The sequence below is a fragment of the Scyliorhinus canicula genome, chromosome 14, assembly GCF_902713615.1.
Source record: "Scyliorhinus canicula chromosome 14, sScyCan1.1, whole genome shotgun sequence".
Lineage (NCBI taxonomy): Eukaryota > Metazoa > Chordata > Chondrichthyes > Carcharhiniformes > Scyliorhinidae > Scyliorhinus > Scyliorhinus canicula.
In genome coordinates this window covers 26,064,432-26,077,890 of record NC_052159.1, presented here as the reverse complement: position 1 = coordinate 26,077,890, position 13,459 = coordinate 26,064,432, and the positions used below count along the sequence as shown (strand labels likewise).

At 46.4% G+C, this 13,459-nt stretch overlaps 1 protein-coding gene across 1 annotated transcript in view; it reads right to left on the bottom strand.

The window, feature by feature from the left end:
* tmem131 (transmembrane protein 131) overlaps positions 1–9,200 on the bottom strand; it is a 190,050-nt gene extending 180,850 nt beyond the window's left edge. The window contains exon 1 of the mRNA XM_038819000.1: positions 9,000–9,200. Coding sequence (XP_038674928.1) covers positions 9,000–9,153 — 154 coding nt within the window. The 5' untranslated portion in view covers positions 9,154–9,200. The remainder of the gene's footprint in view (positions 1–8,999) is intronic.
* Between the last annotated feature and the right edge of the window lie 4,259 nt (positions 9,201–13,459).

Sequence of the window (13,459 nt, the reverse complement as noted above, 5' to 3'; positions counted from 1 at the left end):
GGATGCTGGAATCTGAAACAAAAAACAGGAAATGCTGGACAATCTCAACAGGTCTGACAGCATCTCTGGAGTTAACTTTGGATCTGGATGACTCTTCGTCAAAGCCTTGACAATATTAACAACAATGTCTCCTGAATTGCTCAAATAAAATACCCACTGAACATTAATTAGACCGTGTTCAGATTTTCCCAAAATTGATCATTCAAAGCGCAGCATCACAATAATCACCTTTTAGTCTTGCATTTAAAACAATTTTAACATTTCAAACTTAATAGCATTCCGTGAAAAGATTAAAATATGGGATTGTCCATTTTTCTGCAGTCTGGTCTTGCAAATCTGGCCCAATACAAAGAAGCAATGCTGGCTCACTTTTAGTTTGAGAAAAGTCTCAATATTTGTGAAATACAAGATAATAGATCATTTTTACAACTATCCCAAATTCCAGTAGAATTTCACCAAAACTAAATTATGAAAACAGCATCCAGAGAATCTGTTGTACAGTTCTGTTAAGTTGACTGAATTTGCCTTTATCTTCAATAGCTAGTGCAAAGACGTACTTCATTATATGATGCTAAAATTCTTGCCCTTCTCCCATCCACACCAGCTTCTGATCATCTCCGGTCTCTTACTTATTCTGCTTTAAGTCACTCCGCTCCCATCCCCAATCACATCCTTTCCCCACGTTGAGCCTCAATCCCTTCCGTAAAATTTGCCTTGACCAGTCAGCGATGCTGACTGTTTGACACCGTTGGTCAACTTCAAAGATTTGCAGAGAGCCCTCTAGCTAAGATGTGGTGCATCAGGATTTGAACCTCCAGCCTGTTCCACATGTTCACTATTCTCTAGTCTAGGACATTAAGCAGCTTATGTTCAATCTAGTTCTACGACAAGTGTGGCCCTGATTCTCCTCGGCCTATGCAGTTGATGTGTTGAGAGTCAATTACAATCTAACTCCATTACTTCTCCAAATATGATTTAAATTGTCAAAACTACACTCTAAAAGTATACAGACCCTGTTGTGTTTATCTGGGTAACTAAGGCGTTCCCCTGCACTTCTTTGAGCTTCTACATCCTCATCATTCAAGATCATCAAAATTAAAACAGAGCATTCTGACTGGGGCCTTACCAAGGACTTATTTTATAGTGAATTGCACAGAAAGCTTACCATGGAATCCAGTTTGCTTTCTTTAGCTTCACAGCATAGAATCCTTCAGTACAGAGTCTGCACCGACTCACTGAAAGAGCACCCTATCTAGGTCCAAGGCCCCACCCCATTCCCATAACCACACCTAACTTTCTGGACACAATAAAGGGGCAATTTAGCGTGGCCAATCCACCTAACCTGCATATCTTTGGACTGTGGGAGGAAACCAGAGCACCCGGAGGAAACCCACGCAGACACCAAATATTTTTCAAACACATCTGAACAAATTCACCAGAGAAATACAGGTGCTTAAAGGATTTACATTTGGAAGGCAGGTTGCATTCAGAAACCGGAGGGATAATTTAATACAGGCTAATGAATTCAAAAATAATTTGTAAAAAGAAATTTGATAGGATAGATAGAGACAAACTACTTTCTCTCATGGGGCACGCAAAATCTGTGCTAGGTCACCAAAGAGTGAATTTTGCTGGAAGGACAGCGAAAATCTAAAGGCAGTGGATGTTGCATCATTAAGAAACTGGTGACAAAAACATGTCAGTGGAGTCGAGGCACAGGTCAGCGATGTTCTAACTTAATGCCAGAAAGAGGCTGGGGGGCTGAATAGCGCTTGGTGCCGAGGCTGGGGGGCTGAATAGCGCTTGGTGCCGAGGCTGGGGGGCTGAATAGCGCTTGGTGCCGAGGCTGGGGGGCTGAATAGCGCTTGGTGCCGAGGCTGGGGGGCTGAATAGCGCTTGGTGCCGAGGCTGGGGGGCTGAATAGCGCTTGGTGCCGAGGCTGGGGGGCTGAATAGCGCTTGGTGCCGAGGCTGGGGGGCTGAATAGCGCTTGGTGCCGAGGCTGGGGGGCTGAATAGCGCTTGGTGCCGAGGCTGGGGGGCTGAATAGCGCTTGGTGCCGAGGCTGGGGGGCTGAATAGCGCTTGGTGCCGAGGCTGGGGGGCTGAATAGCGCTTGGTGCCGAGGCTGGGGGGCTGAATAGCGCTTGGTGCCGAGGCTGGGGGGCTGAATAGCGCTTGGTGCTGAGGCTGGGGGGCTGAATAGGGCTTGGTGCCGAGGCTGGGGGGCTGAATAGCGCTTGGTGCTGAGGCTGGGGGGCTGAATAGCGCTTGGTGCCGAGGCTGGGGGGCTGAATAGCGCTTGGTGCCGAGGCTGGGGGGCTGAATAGCTTGGTGCTGAGGCTGGGGGGCTGAATAGCTTGGTGCTGAGGCTGGGGGGCTGAATAGCGCTTGGTGCTGAGGCTGGAGGGCTGAATAGCTTGGTGCTGAGGCTGGAGGGCTGAATAGCTTGGTGCTGAGGCTGGAGGGCTGAATAGCGCTTGGTGCTGAGGCTGGAGGGCTGAATAGCGCTTGGTGCCGAGGCTGGAGGGCTGAATAGCTTGGTGCTGAGGCTGGAGGGCTGAATAGCGCTTGGTGCCGAGGCTGGGGGGCTGAATAGCGCTTGGTGCCGAGGCTGGAGGGCTGAATAGTGCTTGGTGCTGAGGCTGGGGGGCTGAATAGCTTGGTGCCGAGGCTGGAGGGCTGAATAGTGCTTGGTGCTGAGGCTGGGGGGCTGAATAGCTTGGTGCTGAGGCTGGGGGGCTGAATAGCTTGGTGCTGAGGCTGGAGGGCTGAATAGCGCTTGGTGCTGAGGCTGGAGGGCTGAATAGCTTGGTGCTGAGGCTGGAGGGCTGAATAGCGCATGGTGCCGAGGCTGGGGGGCTGAATAGCTTGCTGCTGCTGATACTGTACCCGTATCCTACACCAGATCACAAGCACAAGGCCAGAACAGGCCCTTCGGCCCTCGATGTTGTGCCGAGCAATGATCACCCTACTCAAGCCCACGTATCCACCCTATACCAGTAACCCAACAACCCCCATTAACCTTATTTTTTAGGACACTAAGGGCAATTTAGCCTGGCCAATCCACCTAACCTGCACATCTTTGGACTGTGGGAGGAAACCGGAGCACCCGGAGAAAACCCACGCACACACGGGGAGGACGTGCAGACTCCGCACAGACAGTGACCTTCTGTGCTGTACTGTTCTAATTCTAAAAAAAAAATCTCCGCATTAACCTATATTGGCTGCTTCAATGGATTGAATTTTAAATATTGCTTTTCAAGTACCTTCATTATCTCTACAATTTTCCATACAAAAGATGAAATGCAAATGTAAGCTGTCCTTGAATGCCAAAATAACAAAAGCTAAACAATATTGTGTAGGTTATTTCAAATGGTCTTTTTTTTTTTTAAATATACCTGCACGGATTGTTCTAAGTAATGGCGCACAAGAGGTGCTATTCTTTTAAGGTTTAATTTGGTTCAGTATTTTATTACTCAAGTACAGTAATCTGCAGGAATGATATCACTTAAGCAACAGACCGCCGCCTTATTTTAATCAACCAAACACCAACAGTTTATTACTATTCCAGAATCCACATTCAATATAAACCAACTTGTTACAATATTAACATGGGAAAAGACGTCTGACATCATCATTGCAGCAAGGTCCAAGTACACAAAAAGTTTCCCAATCATCTTTCCTCTATAGTAAAGCTCCGCGGCTGAAAGTCGTCAAACTTCCTGATATTATACTGTTTTTCAGTGAGTTCAAGAAAATCTGGTTTATTTCTGTCTCATGTACCACCTTTTAGTCACAGTATTTTGACATAAAGTGGCAGAAATAAACACAAAATGGTTTTATTAGAAGCTTCTGTGTATCCTTCATATTGCCATAAAACACCGCTTCAAATTTTCCTTTCTTTTGTCTGTGCTTTTTGCGACACATTTTTTGTTTAAATCACCCTCAATACATTTATTTAATTCTCTTCATCACTCTCCCTCGCCTTGTTTATACTTGCCATTTAAAACTTCAAACACATACTTTTACTTTTTTTTTTTAAATGGTAATTTTCATTTCCACTTCTCAATTCCTCCAACACCAGTGCATCAGTCTACTTACTGATGCAAGAATATATATATGTGGCCGCACCAAGAAAGAATTATGCAGCAAAATGAAAGAGAGAGAGAGAGGCTGGCTAGACAGCTAGTCCATGATGCAGAGCAAGGCCAGCAGCACAGGTTCAATTCCCGTACCGGCTGAGGTTACTCATGAAGGCCCCGCCTTCTCACCCAAGTTGTGGAGAAAGCAACCTTTGGTCATCTGAGACTATGGAGACTTTACCTTACCTTTACTTGGAAGCAGCAGTCTAAAAGTGCATTTGCTTGCATTGCAAACACAAGAAAATCTTGTATCTCTACAGCACCATTTCCAACAAAGCTGTTATGCCCATTAGGTACCTTTGAAATGTAGTAGTAATAATAATAATAATCATATTTATTATTGTCACAAGTAGGCTTACATGAACATTGCAATTAAGTTACTGTGACAATCCCTTAGTCGCCACACTCCAGCACCTGTTCAGGTACACTGAGGGAGAATGTAGAGTGTCCAAATTATCTAACAGCACGTGTTTCAGGACTTGTGGGAGGAAACACACACAGACACAAGGAGAACGTGCAGACTCCGCAGAGTGACCCAAACCAGCAATCGAATCTGGGACCCTGGTGCTGAGAAGCAACAGTGCTAACCACTGTGCTACTATGCCACCCATTGTGCGGCACAAGAAATAAAACAACCACATTAAAGCAACATACTGCAGATGCAGGAGAGATCTGGGGGGAAAAAACACTGGAAAAGCTCAGCAGGTCTGGCCGCATCTATGGAGAGAGGAACAGGATTAACTGAGTTCAATATATTAGACTTGAAACGTTATTACAGTTTCTCTCTTCACCAATGCTGCCAGACCTGAGGTTTTCTTTTAAATAAAACAGCCAGCTTTGTGCAGAACACATTTTCACAGATATCAAGGTGATAATCATTGCTAATCTATTATTTATGACAACGATGGACGAGGCCTCTGGGAAAAACTCCCTTGCTCCCCTTCAAAACAGTGGGACCCCTTAGGTGGACCCAAGAGAGCAGACATCTCATCTAAAGGACATCACTCGTGACAGTCCAGCCCTTCCCCTAATGCTACCCTGGAGTGTCAGCTTGATTTTTGCATTCCTTAACCTTGGACACAAAAAGAGTGCTACCAACTTAACCACAACTTGACTAAATGTAGCAAGCATGGGAAAAAATCATTTGAAGCAGGCTCTTAGGAACAAAGAAATAGGAGGAAAACCCCCCCCCCACCCCCACCCCCAAAACCTGCTCTGATGACATGAAACTAGATTATGGCTGATATTCTAACTCCACAGTTTTACTGCACTATCCCTATACCCCTTGATGTCTTTAATAGCTAGTAATCTATCTATATCTATCTTGAACATACTCAGCCCTTGATGGCCTACTTATCCTGGCATTGTGTCCCCTGGTTCTAGACCCTCCCAGCCAGGGTAAACATCCTTCCTGCATCTACCGTGTAGGGATTTTGTATGCTTCAATGAGATCACCCGTCATCCTTCTAAACTCCCTCAAGTCTCCTCAACCTCGCTTAACAGAGCAATCCCATCATCCGAGGGATTAGTCTTTGTCACACTCCCTGTAGCAACTACATCCTTCTTTAAGTTAGGAACCAAGGCTCTACAAATTACAGCAAGACAGTTTTACTCCTGTACTCAAATCCCCTCAACATATTATCTGCCTTCCTAATTGCTGCAGCTACATGCTAGCTCCCAATGACTCATGAACGAGGACACCCATCCCTTTGGGCACCAACACTTCCCAATCTCTCCCCATTTAACAAATGCTCCAGGATCCCAGGTTCGATTCCGGCTTGGGTCACTGTCTGTGCAGAGTCTGCACATCCTCCCCGTGTGTGCGTGGGTTTCCTCCGGGTGCTCCGGTTTCCTCCCACAGTCCAAAGATGTGCAGGTTAGGTGGATTGGCCATGATAAATTGTGTCCAAAATTGCCCTTAGTGTTGGGTGGGGTTACTGGGTTATAGGGGACAGGGTGGAGGTGTTAACCTTGGGTAGGGTGCTCTTTCCAGGAGCCGGTGCAGACTCGATGGGCCGAATGGCCTCCTTCTGCACTGTAAATTCTATGATTACGACACAGCGTCTCGACTGACTTCTCCCATGTACAAATTCCGGTTTGCCAAAAATTCCACCATCTGTATCCTACCTCTGACAGCATATTCATGCAAGTTATACATTCAAGACCCACTCGTGAACTTCATAAAGTCCTGGGTTCAAAATTCAGTGCAGTACCAAAAGGAGCACTGCATTGTTGCAATGTGCCAATATTCAGTCAGAATGTTAAGCCCCAGTCTGGTCAGACGACCATTAAAGATGCCAAGCCCAATTCAAAGAGCAAGGAAGTTGTGTCAGTGATTGGGCAAAGATTTATCCCTGGACCAATACCAGATTAATTAGTCATTTATATCATTGCAGTTTGTGGAATCTTGCTGTGCACAAAGTTGGCAGCCAGCCAATTTTAAGTATAATCTCTTAAGGCAGCTATTTGGCTGTTGGGAGGAACATGAAAAACACCGCTCAAAAGAAAATCATCCTGAAACCGATCTTTTTTATCTACTAAAACCAGATTACATGCGGATGCTGGAACCTGAAACAAAAACAGAAAATTCTGGACAATCCCAGCAGGCTCGACAGCCGCTGAGAGATAAAGGAGCCAACGCGGAGCCCGGACAACTCGCCGTCAATACCGGAGAACTGGAAATCAGACAGGACCCATTGGAGCATTGGGGGTCAGCGGGGCCATACAGGGGTCAGTGACAGGCAGAGACTGAAAAAGATGTTGCAGACCAAAAAAAACAATTTATATTTGTCCGCGACACCTCCGCCAATCCCTACCCACCGCCGGTTCCATCCATGTCCCATGGTGAGCAGGGTTAGCGAGGTTAAATGCATTCCTCCCATCACCATAGTCCCAAGAGCACCCAATGGAGGACCACCCAAAACATTTTCACATTGTTATTTCTGTGCTAACATTTACAGGCCTCTTCATGCACTTCCTTCCCAAATCCTCTACTGCTTGATCTGCATCTGCCTGCAACGTAAAATACGCTGGCACTTCATTTTTAAGTTTAAAAAGCTGCTATACAAATGTAATTTGTTGCCGAATTGTTGCTGCAAATTATTGACTGCTGGACTGTGAAAAACCTGCTCCAACTCACACAGTCTTGACAATCCAACCTGAAATTACAAGTATTCCTATCTTAAACCACCAGCAAAAGTGTGACACTTGGTATCACACAAGCAGATAAGTACCAAGCGCCTGAAAGAACATAGCTCAATTCTTCAGCAACTTCCTCAAAATTTGAAGAAATGCAACTTTCAGTCTGACTGGAAATGAAAAACATACATCCCAGGTGACAAGCCTCTAATATGTAGCATTCAACTCTTCTGAGAAATATTGAGTCTGATAAGTGATCAGACAAAAACCTGGTAGACAAACACTCCCGGCCCCAGCGCCAATGTCAAAAGATGGTAATAGCAAAGTGTTGGTAAACTGTTTCTGTCTGCCGAGGTTTACCCCTATTGTGACACGGTTCGTTGTTATTTTAACAGCTAGCCAAGTGTAAGTTCACAAATTAGTTTGATCGATTTCAAAAGAAATGTATTGTTTCTAAACCAAAAAAAATGCAGAAGTTGATGCCTGATTTTTTTTTTTAAATCTCAAAAACAAAACACCACACATAAGTCAATGCCTAAAACCCTTCGGTTCTTAAAGCTTCAACTAAGCTTGACAATTGCCTACCAATTATTGGTCAATGAGTGACCCTATTTAGTAAATTTTTAGAAAATGTACTAGAACTTACTACGCTTACCACAGTACTTCCTATTCTATTTTAGCAAGCTCCAGCATGAACTACATCTACCCAGGGAGGAAACTCAGAGTATAAAATGGCACCATACAGAAGAGCATTTTAGAATTTTTTTTTAAATACACACACACACACACACACCCACCCACCACCCCCATTTCGATTGCTTTTCCTTTCCTTTCGCGCGCGGAGACCTCAATTTGTCCTTTTCATGTCACTAACTGCAGTCTATACAAGAGTGGCTCCAAAACGAAGCCATGACTGACAACTCATTGGGAATACTCAGGTGGCAATTCTCAAGGGGGGGGGGGGGGGGTGTGTGAAGGGAAGATAAACTTTATAAAGCCTTTTGACATGATATGGAAATCGCGCCTCCCGTTTGCTCGACTGCTTTAATATATTTTTTTCAAAGAAAGAAAGAGGCCTCAGAGGTTTTCAGGAGGATAAGCAAATTAAATACTTCCGATTTTCCACAGCTTGGGTCTCAGGCGGGCTATTTTCGCGGGTGCATTATTTCTTTCTTTCTCTTGCACGGGGGAAAGCTACATTTGCGGGGTGCAAATTTCTGACTGAACCTGGGTTTTGATTTCACCTCGCCCTCCTGTCACCCCCTGTGTGTGTGTCTGTCTCTCTCCCCCTTTTCTAGGCCGAGTGAAGCCTGGAGCTGGTGTAGGGAGGAGGGGCCGCCGGCTGCGAACACCAGGCGGCCTTCCACACCAGACCACCCCCTCCTCCTCCCACCTGAGCTCCTCTCCCTCAACCTACCCCTTCCCTGAAAAAAAAAGCTTCACAAAACCTCTTTGGACCATTTAAAAGACATGATTTTAAAGCAGCTAAATTTGACAAAAGGGGGGGGGGGGGGGGGGCTATATATTTTTTTTTGTCAAATTCCCCTCGAGCTGCTCGTGATTCAAACAGAAATTTATTTTATTTAACCACCGGCTCAATACTGATTTTGTGAAAGTGGGTAGTTAACAGCGAGCAGCACAAGGTGAGTTGTTTTTTTTGGGGGGGGAGTGGGGTGAAGATTTAATTATTATTTTTCCCCGCCGCCGCCTTTAACTAACCTTCTGTCGTCCCTTCCGCTATGTGAGAACAGGCCATAATAAATAGGTGAAGGAATCCTACGGCCGGCCCCCGCCGCCCTGAGGGGCTGAGGCTCCACCGTGGCGGTTGTCGGTGTCCCGGGCTCCCGGAGCCTGCTCCCTTCCACTTCGCCATGCTGCTTGCTTGCTTACTGACTGCCTTTGATTGACGGGCTAGAGGAGGGACAGACAGCGACCCCTCCGTCAATGTGTTATATACACACAGGCTGACTCTGTCCACTCGTTCACTCCCAGGCACAAATGTGGGCTGGCTGGCTCCCACTGAGACGCACGCCAAAAATCATGACCCCGACACACACACAAACACCAAAATCATGCCCCAAACACACAAACAGCAACATAATGCCCCAAACACACACAAACACCAAAATCATGCCCCAAACACACACAAACACCAAAATCATGCCCCCAACACACTCAAACAACAAAATCATGCCCCAACACACTCAGACACCAACATCATGCCCCAAACACACACAAACACCAACATCATGCCCCAAACACACACAAACACCAACATCATGCCCCAAACACACACAAACACCAACATCATGCCCCAAACACACACAAACACCAACATCATGCCCCCAACACACTCAGACACCAACATCATGCCCCAAACACACTCAGACACCAACATCATGCCCCCAAACATACACAAACACCAACATCATGCCCCAAAAACACACAGCAAAATCATGCCCCCAACACACACAAACACCAAAATAATGCCCCCAACACACACACATGCCAAAATCATGCCCCCAACACACACAAACACCAACATCATGCCCCAATCACAGACAAACACCAAAAGCATGCCCCCAACACACACAATCACCAAAACCATGCCATACACAAGCCAAAATCATGCCCCCAACATACTCAAACACCAAAATCATGCCCCCAACACACACAAACACCAAAATAATGCCCCAACACACACACATGCCAAAATCATGCCCCCAACACACACAAACACCAACATCATGCCCCAATCACAGACAAACACCAAAAGCATGCCCCCAACACACACAATCACCAAAACCATGCCATACACAAGCCAAAATCATGCCCCCAACATACTCAAACACCAAAAGCATGCCCCAACACACACAAACACCAAAACCATGACCCCCCAACCCACACAAACACACCAAAATCATGACCCCGAACACATACAAACACCAAAAGCATGACCCTTAACACACACAAACATCAAAAGCATGACCCCTAACACACACACACAGACCAAAGTCATGGCCCCAACACACACACCCAAATCATGACTTCTAACACACACAAATACCAAATTCCTGACCCCCAACACACACACACGCACCAAAATCATGACCCCCAACACACACACACACCAAAATCATGACCCGAACACACACACACACACATCAAAATCATGACCCCAACACACACACCAAAATCATGACCCCCAACATGTACACACCAAAATCATGACCCCAAAAACACAATCCAAAATCATGACCCCTAACACACAAACATACCAAAGGAGTTACCCCAACACACAATAAAAGAGAGGAAATGCAATAAATAAAGCAATTGCCTACTTCTTTCCATCCACTACCCCCCCCCCCCCCCCCCCCCTTGATCTTGGGATATCCTAAAGATCTTTGCAGGCAATTCATTACTTATATGAACATACATACATACATTTTGAAATAGTCACTGTTGTAATGTGCCAGCCAATTTATTTATTTATTTTTATAAATTTAGAGTAGAGTAATCAATTCATTTTTTTTTCTAATTAAGGGAAAATTTAGCATGGCCCATCCACTACCCTGCACATCTTTAGATTGTGAGGGTGAGGCACAGGGAGAATGTGCAAACTCCACACGGATAGTGACCTGGGGCCAGGATCGAACCTGGGTCCTCGGTGCCATGAGGCACCAGTGCTACCAACTGTGCCACCATGCCACCCCATGCCAGCCAATTTATAACAATTGTAAGGGACCTTGGTGAGTTCCTACAGCGCATCTTGTTATTAGTAAACACAGCTGCCACTGTTCGTCGGTGATGGAGTGATTGAATGTTTGTAAAAGGGGTAGTAATCAAGCAGGCTGTTTTGTTCTGGATGGTGTCGAGCTTCATGAGTGCTTTTGGAGCTGCACTCATCCGGGCAAGTGGACAGTATTCCATTACACTCCTGACTTGTGCCTTGTAGATGGTGGACAGGCTTTGGGAGGTCAGGAGGTGAGTTACTCGCTGTAGGATTCCTAGCCTTTGACCCGCCCAGTATTAATATGGCTAGTCCAGTTCAGTTTCTGATCAATGGTAACCCCCAGGATGTTGATTGTGAGGGTATTCAGTGATGGTAATGCCGTTGAATGTCAAAGGGCGATGGATAAATCCTCTATTGTAGGAGATGATCATTGCCTGGCACTTGTGTGCTGTGAATGTAACTTGCCACTTGTCAGCCCAAGCCTGGATATTGGCTGGGTTTTGCAGCATTTGGACATGGACTGCTTCATTATCTGAGGAGTCACAAATGGTCTGAGCTTACGATCTTATGATGGAAGGGAGGTCATTGATGAAGCAGCTGAAGATGGTTGGGCCTGGGACACTACCCTGAGAAACTCCTGCAATGATGTCCTGGAGCTGTGATGATTGACCTCGAACCACCACAATCATCTTCATTTGTGACAGGTATGACTCCAGCCAGCGGAGGGTTTTCCTCCTCATTCCCATTGATTTCTATCTTTCTAGGGCTTCTTGACGCCATACTCTGTCAAATGCTGCCTTGATGTCTAAGGCTGTCACTCTCACCTCACCTCTGGCATTCAGCCCTTTTGTCCATGTTTGAAGCAAGGCTGTAATGAGGTCAGGAGCTGAGTGAACCTGGCGGAACCCAAACTGAGCGTCCATGAGCAGGTTATTGGTCGGTAAGTGCCGTTTGATAGCGCTGTTGATGACTTCATCACTTTACCGATGATGGAGAGTAGAATGATTGGGTGGCAATTGACTGGGTTGGATTTGTCCTGTTTCTTGTACAGGACACACCTGGGCAACTTTCCACTTTGCCAGGTAGATGCCAGTGTTGTAGCTGTACTGGAACAGCTTGGCTAGGGGTGCTGTAAGTACTGGAATACAAGTTTTCAGTACTATTGCCTGGATATTGTCAAGGCCCATAGTCTTTGCAGTATCCAGTGCCTTCAGCCGTTTCTTGATATCATGTGGAGTGAATCATATTGGCTGAAGACTGACAGCTGTGATGCTGAGGACTTCCGGAGGAGACCAAGATGAATCACCCACTCGGCACCTCTGGCTGAAGATGTTGCGAATGCTTCAGCCTTGTCCTTTGCACAGATGTGCTGGGCTCCTCCATCATTGAAGATGGGGATATTTGTGGAGCCTCATTCTCCATTGAGTTGTTAAATTGTCCACCACCATTCACGGTGGGATGTGGCAGGACTGCAGACCTTAGGTCTGATGTGTTCACTTAGCTCTGTCTATTGCAGGCATTGTCAAACTCGGGGGCACGTCTATTGCAGGCATTGTCAAACTCGGGGGCACGTCTATTGCAGGCATTGTCAAACTCGGGGCACGTCTATTGCAGGCATTGTCAAACTCAGGTGGGTCACGGGTGGGTGTCGGGAGGGTCGTGGAGCCGTCCATCGCGGCGCTCCCGATCGCGCAAACCTGCGCGCAACAGCTGCAGCAGCCGGCTGTTAAAAAAGGCGGCTGCAAGCGGCCTTCAAAATGGCTGCGAACACGTAAAAAGAATGCGGCCGCACTTTGCATGTGTGCCAGATCATCGGTACTTTTTTTTTAAACAGTCGCAGCTTTTAGTTTTACAAGTTCGTGGGGGGGTTTTATTCAGTTTATTTATTTATTTTATTCATTTCATTTTTTCTTTATTTATCTTTACAAGTTCGGGGGTGTTTATTTGATAATATTTTACCGGGAAAAAATGCAGAACTTTGGACAGATGGAGACTCCGTACTTTCCGACACCGGAAGGTTTCACCTTCGTCCAACAGGTTCCATTGGAGGAGCGTGTACGAGGGTCAAAGGGACCCAAAACCATTTCCTCTATTTTTGTCAGCAGCAAACAAGGTAAGAGAAAATGGTGGTCGCGCAGGTCGGCCGGCATGGGTCGCGAAGGTCAGCCGGGTTGGGTCCCGAAGGTTGGCTGGTTGGTAAAAATGGGTCCCAGGGAAAACAAGTTTGAATAACAGCAGGGGCAGCAGGGTAGCATGGTGGTTAGCATAAATGCTTCACAGCTCCAGGGTCCCAGGTTCGATTCCCGGCTGGGTCACTGTCTGTGTGGAGTCTGCACGTCCTCCCCCTGTGTGCGTGGGTTTCCTCCGGGTGCTCCGGTTTCCTCCCACAGTCCAAAGATGTGCGGGTTAGGTGGATTGGCCATGCTAAATTGCCCATAGTGTCCTT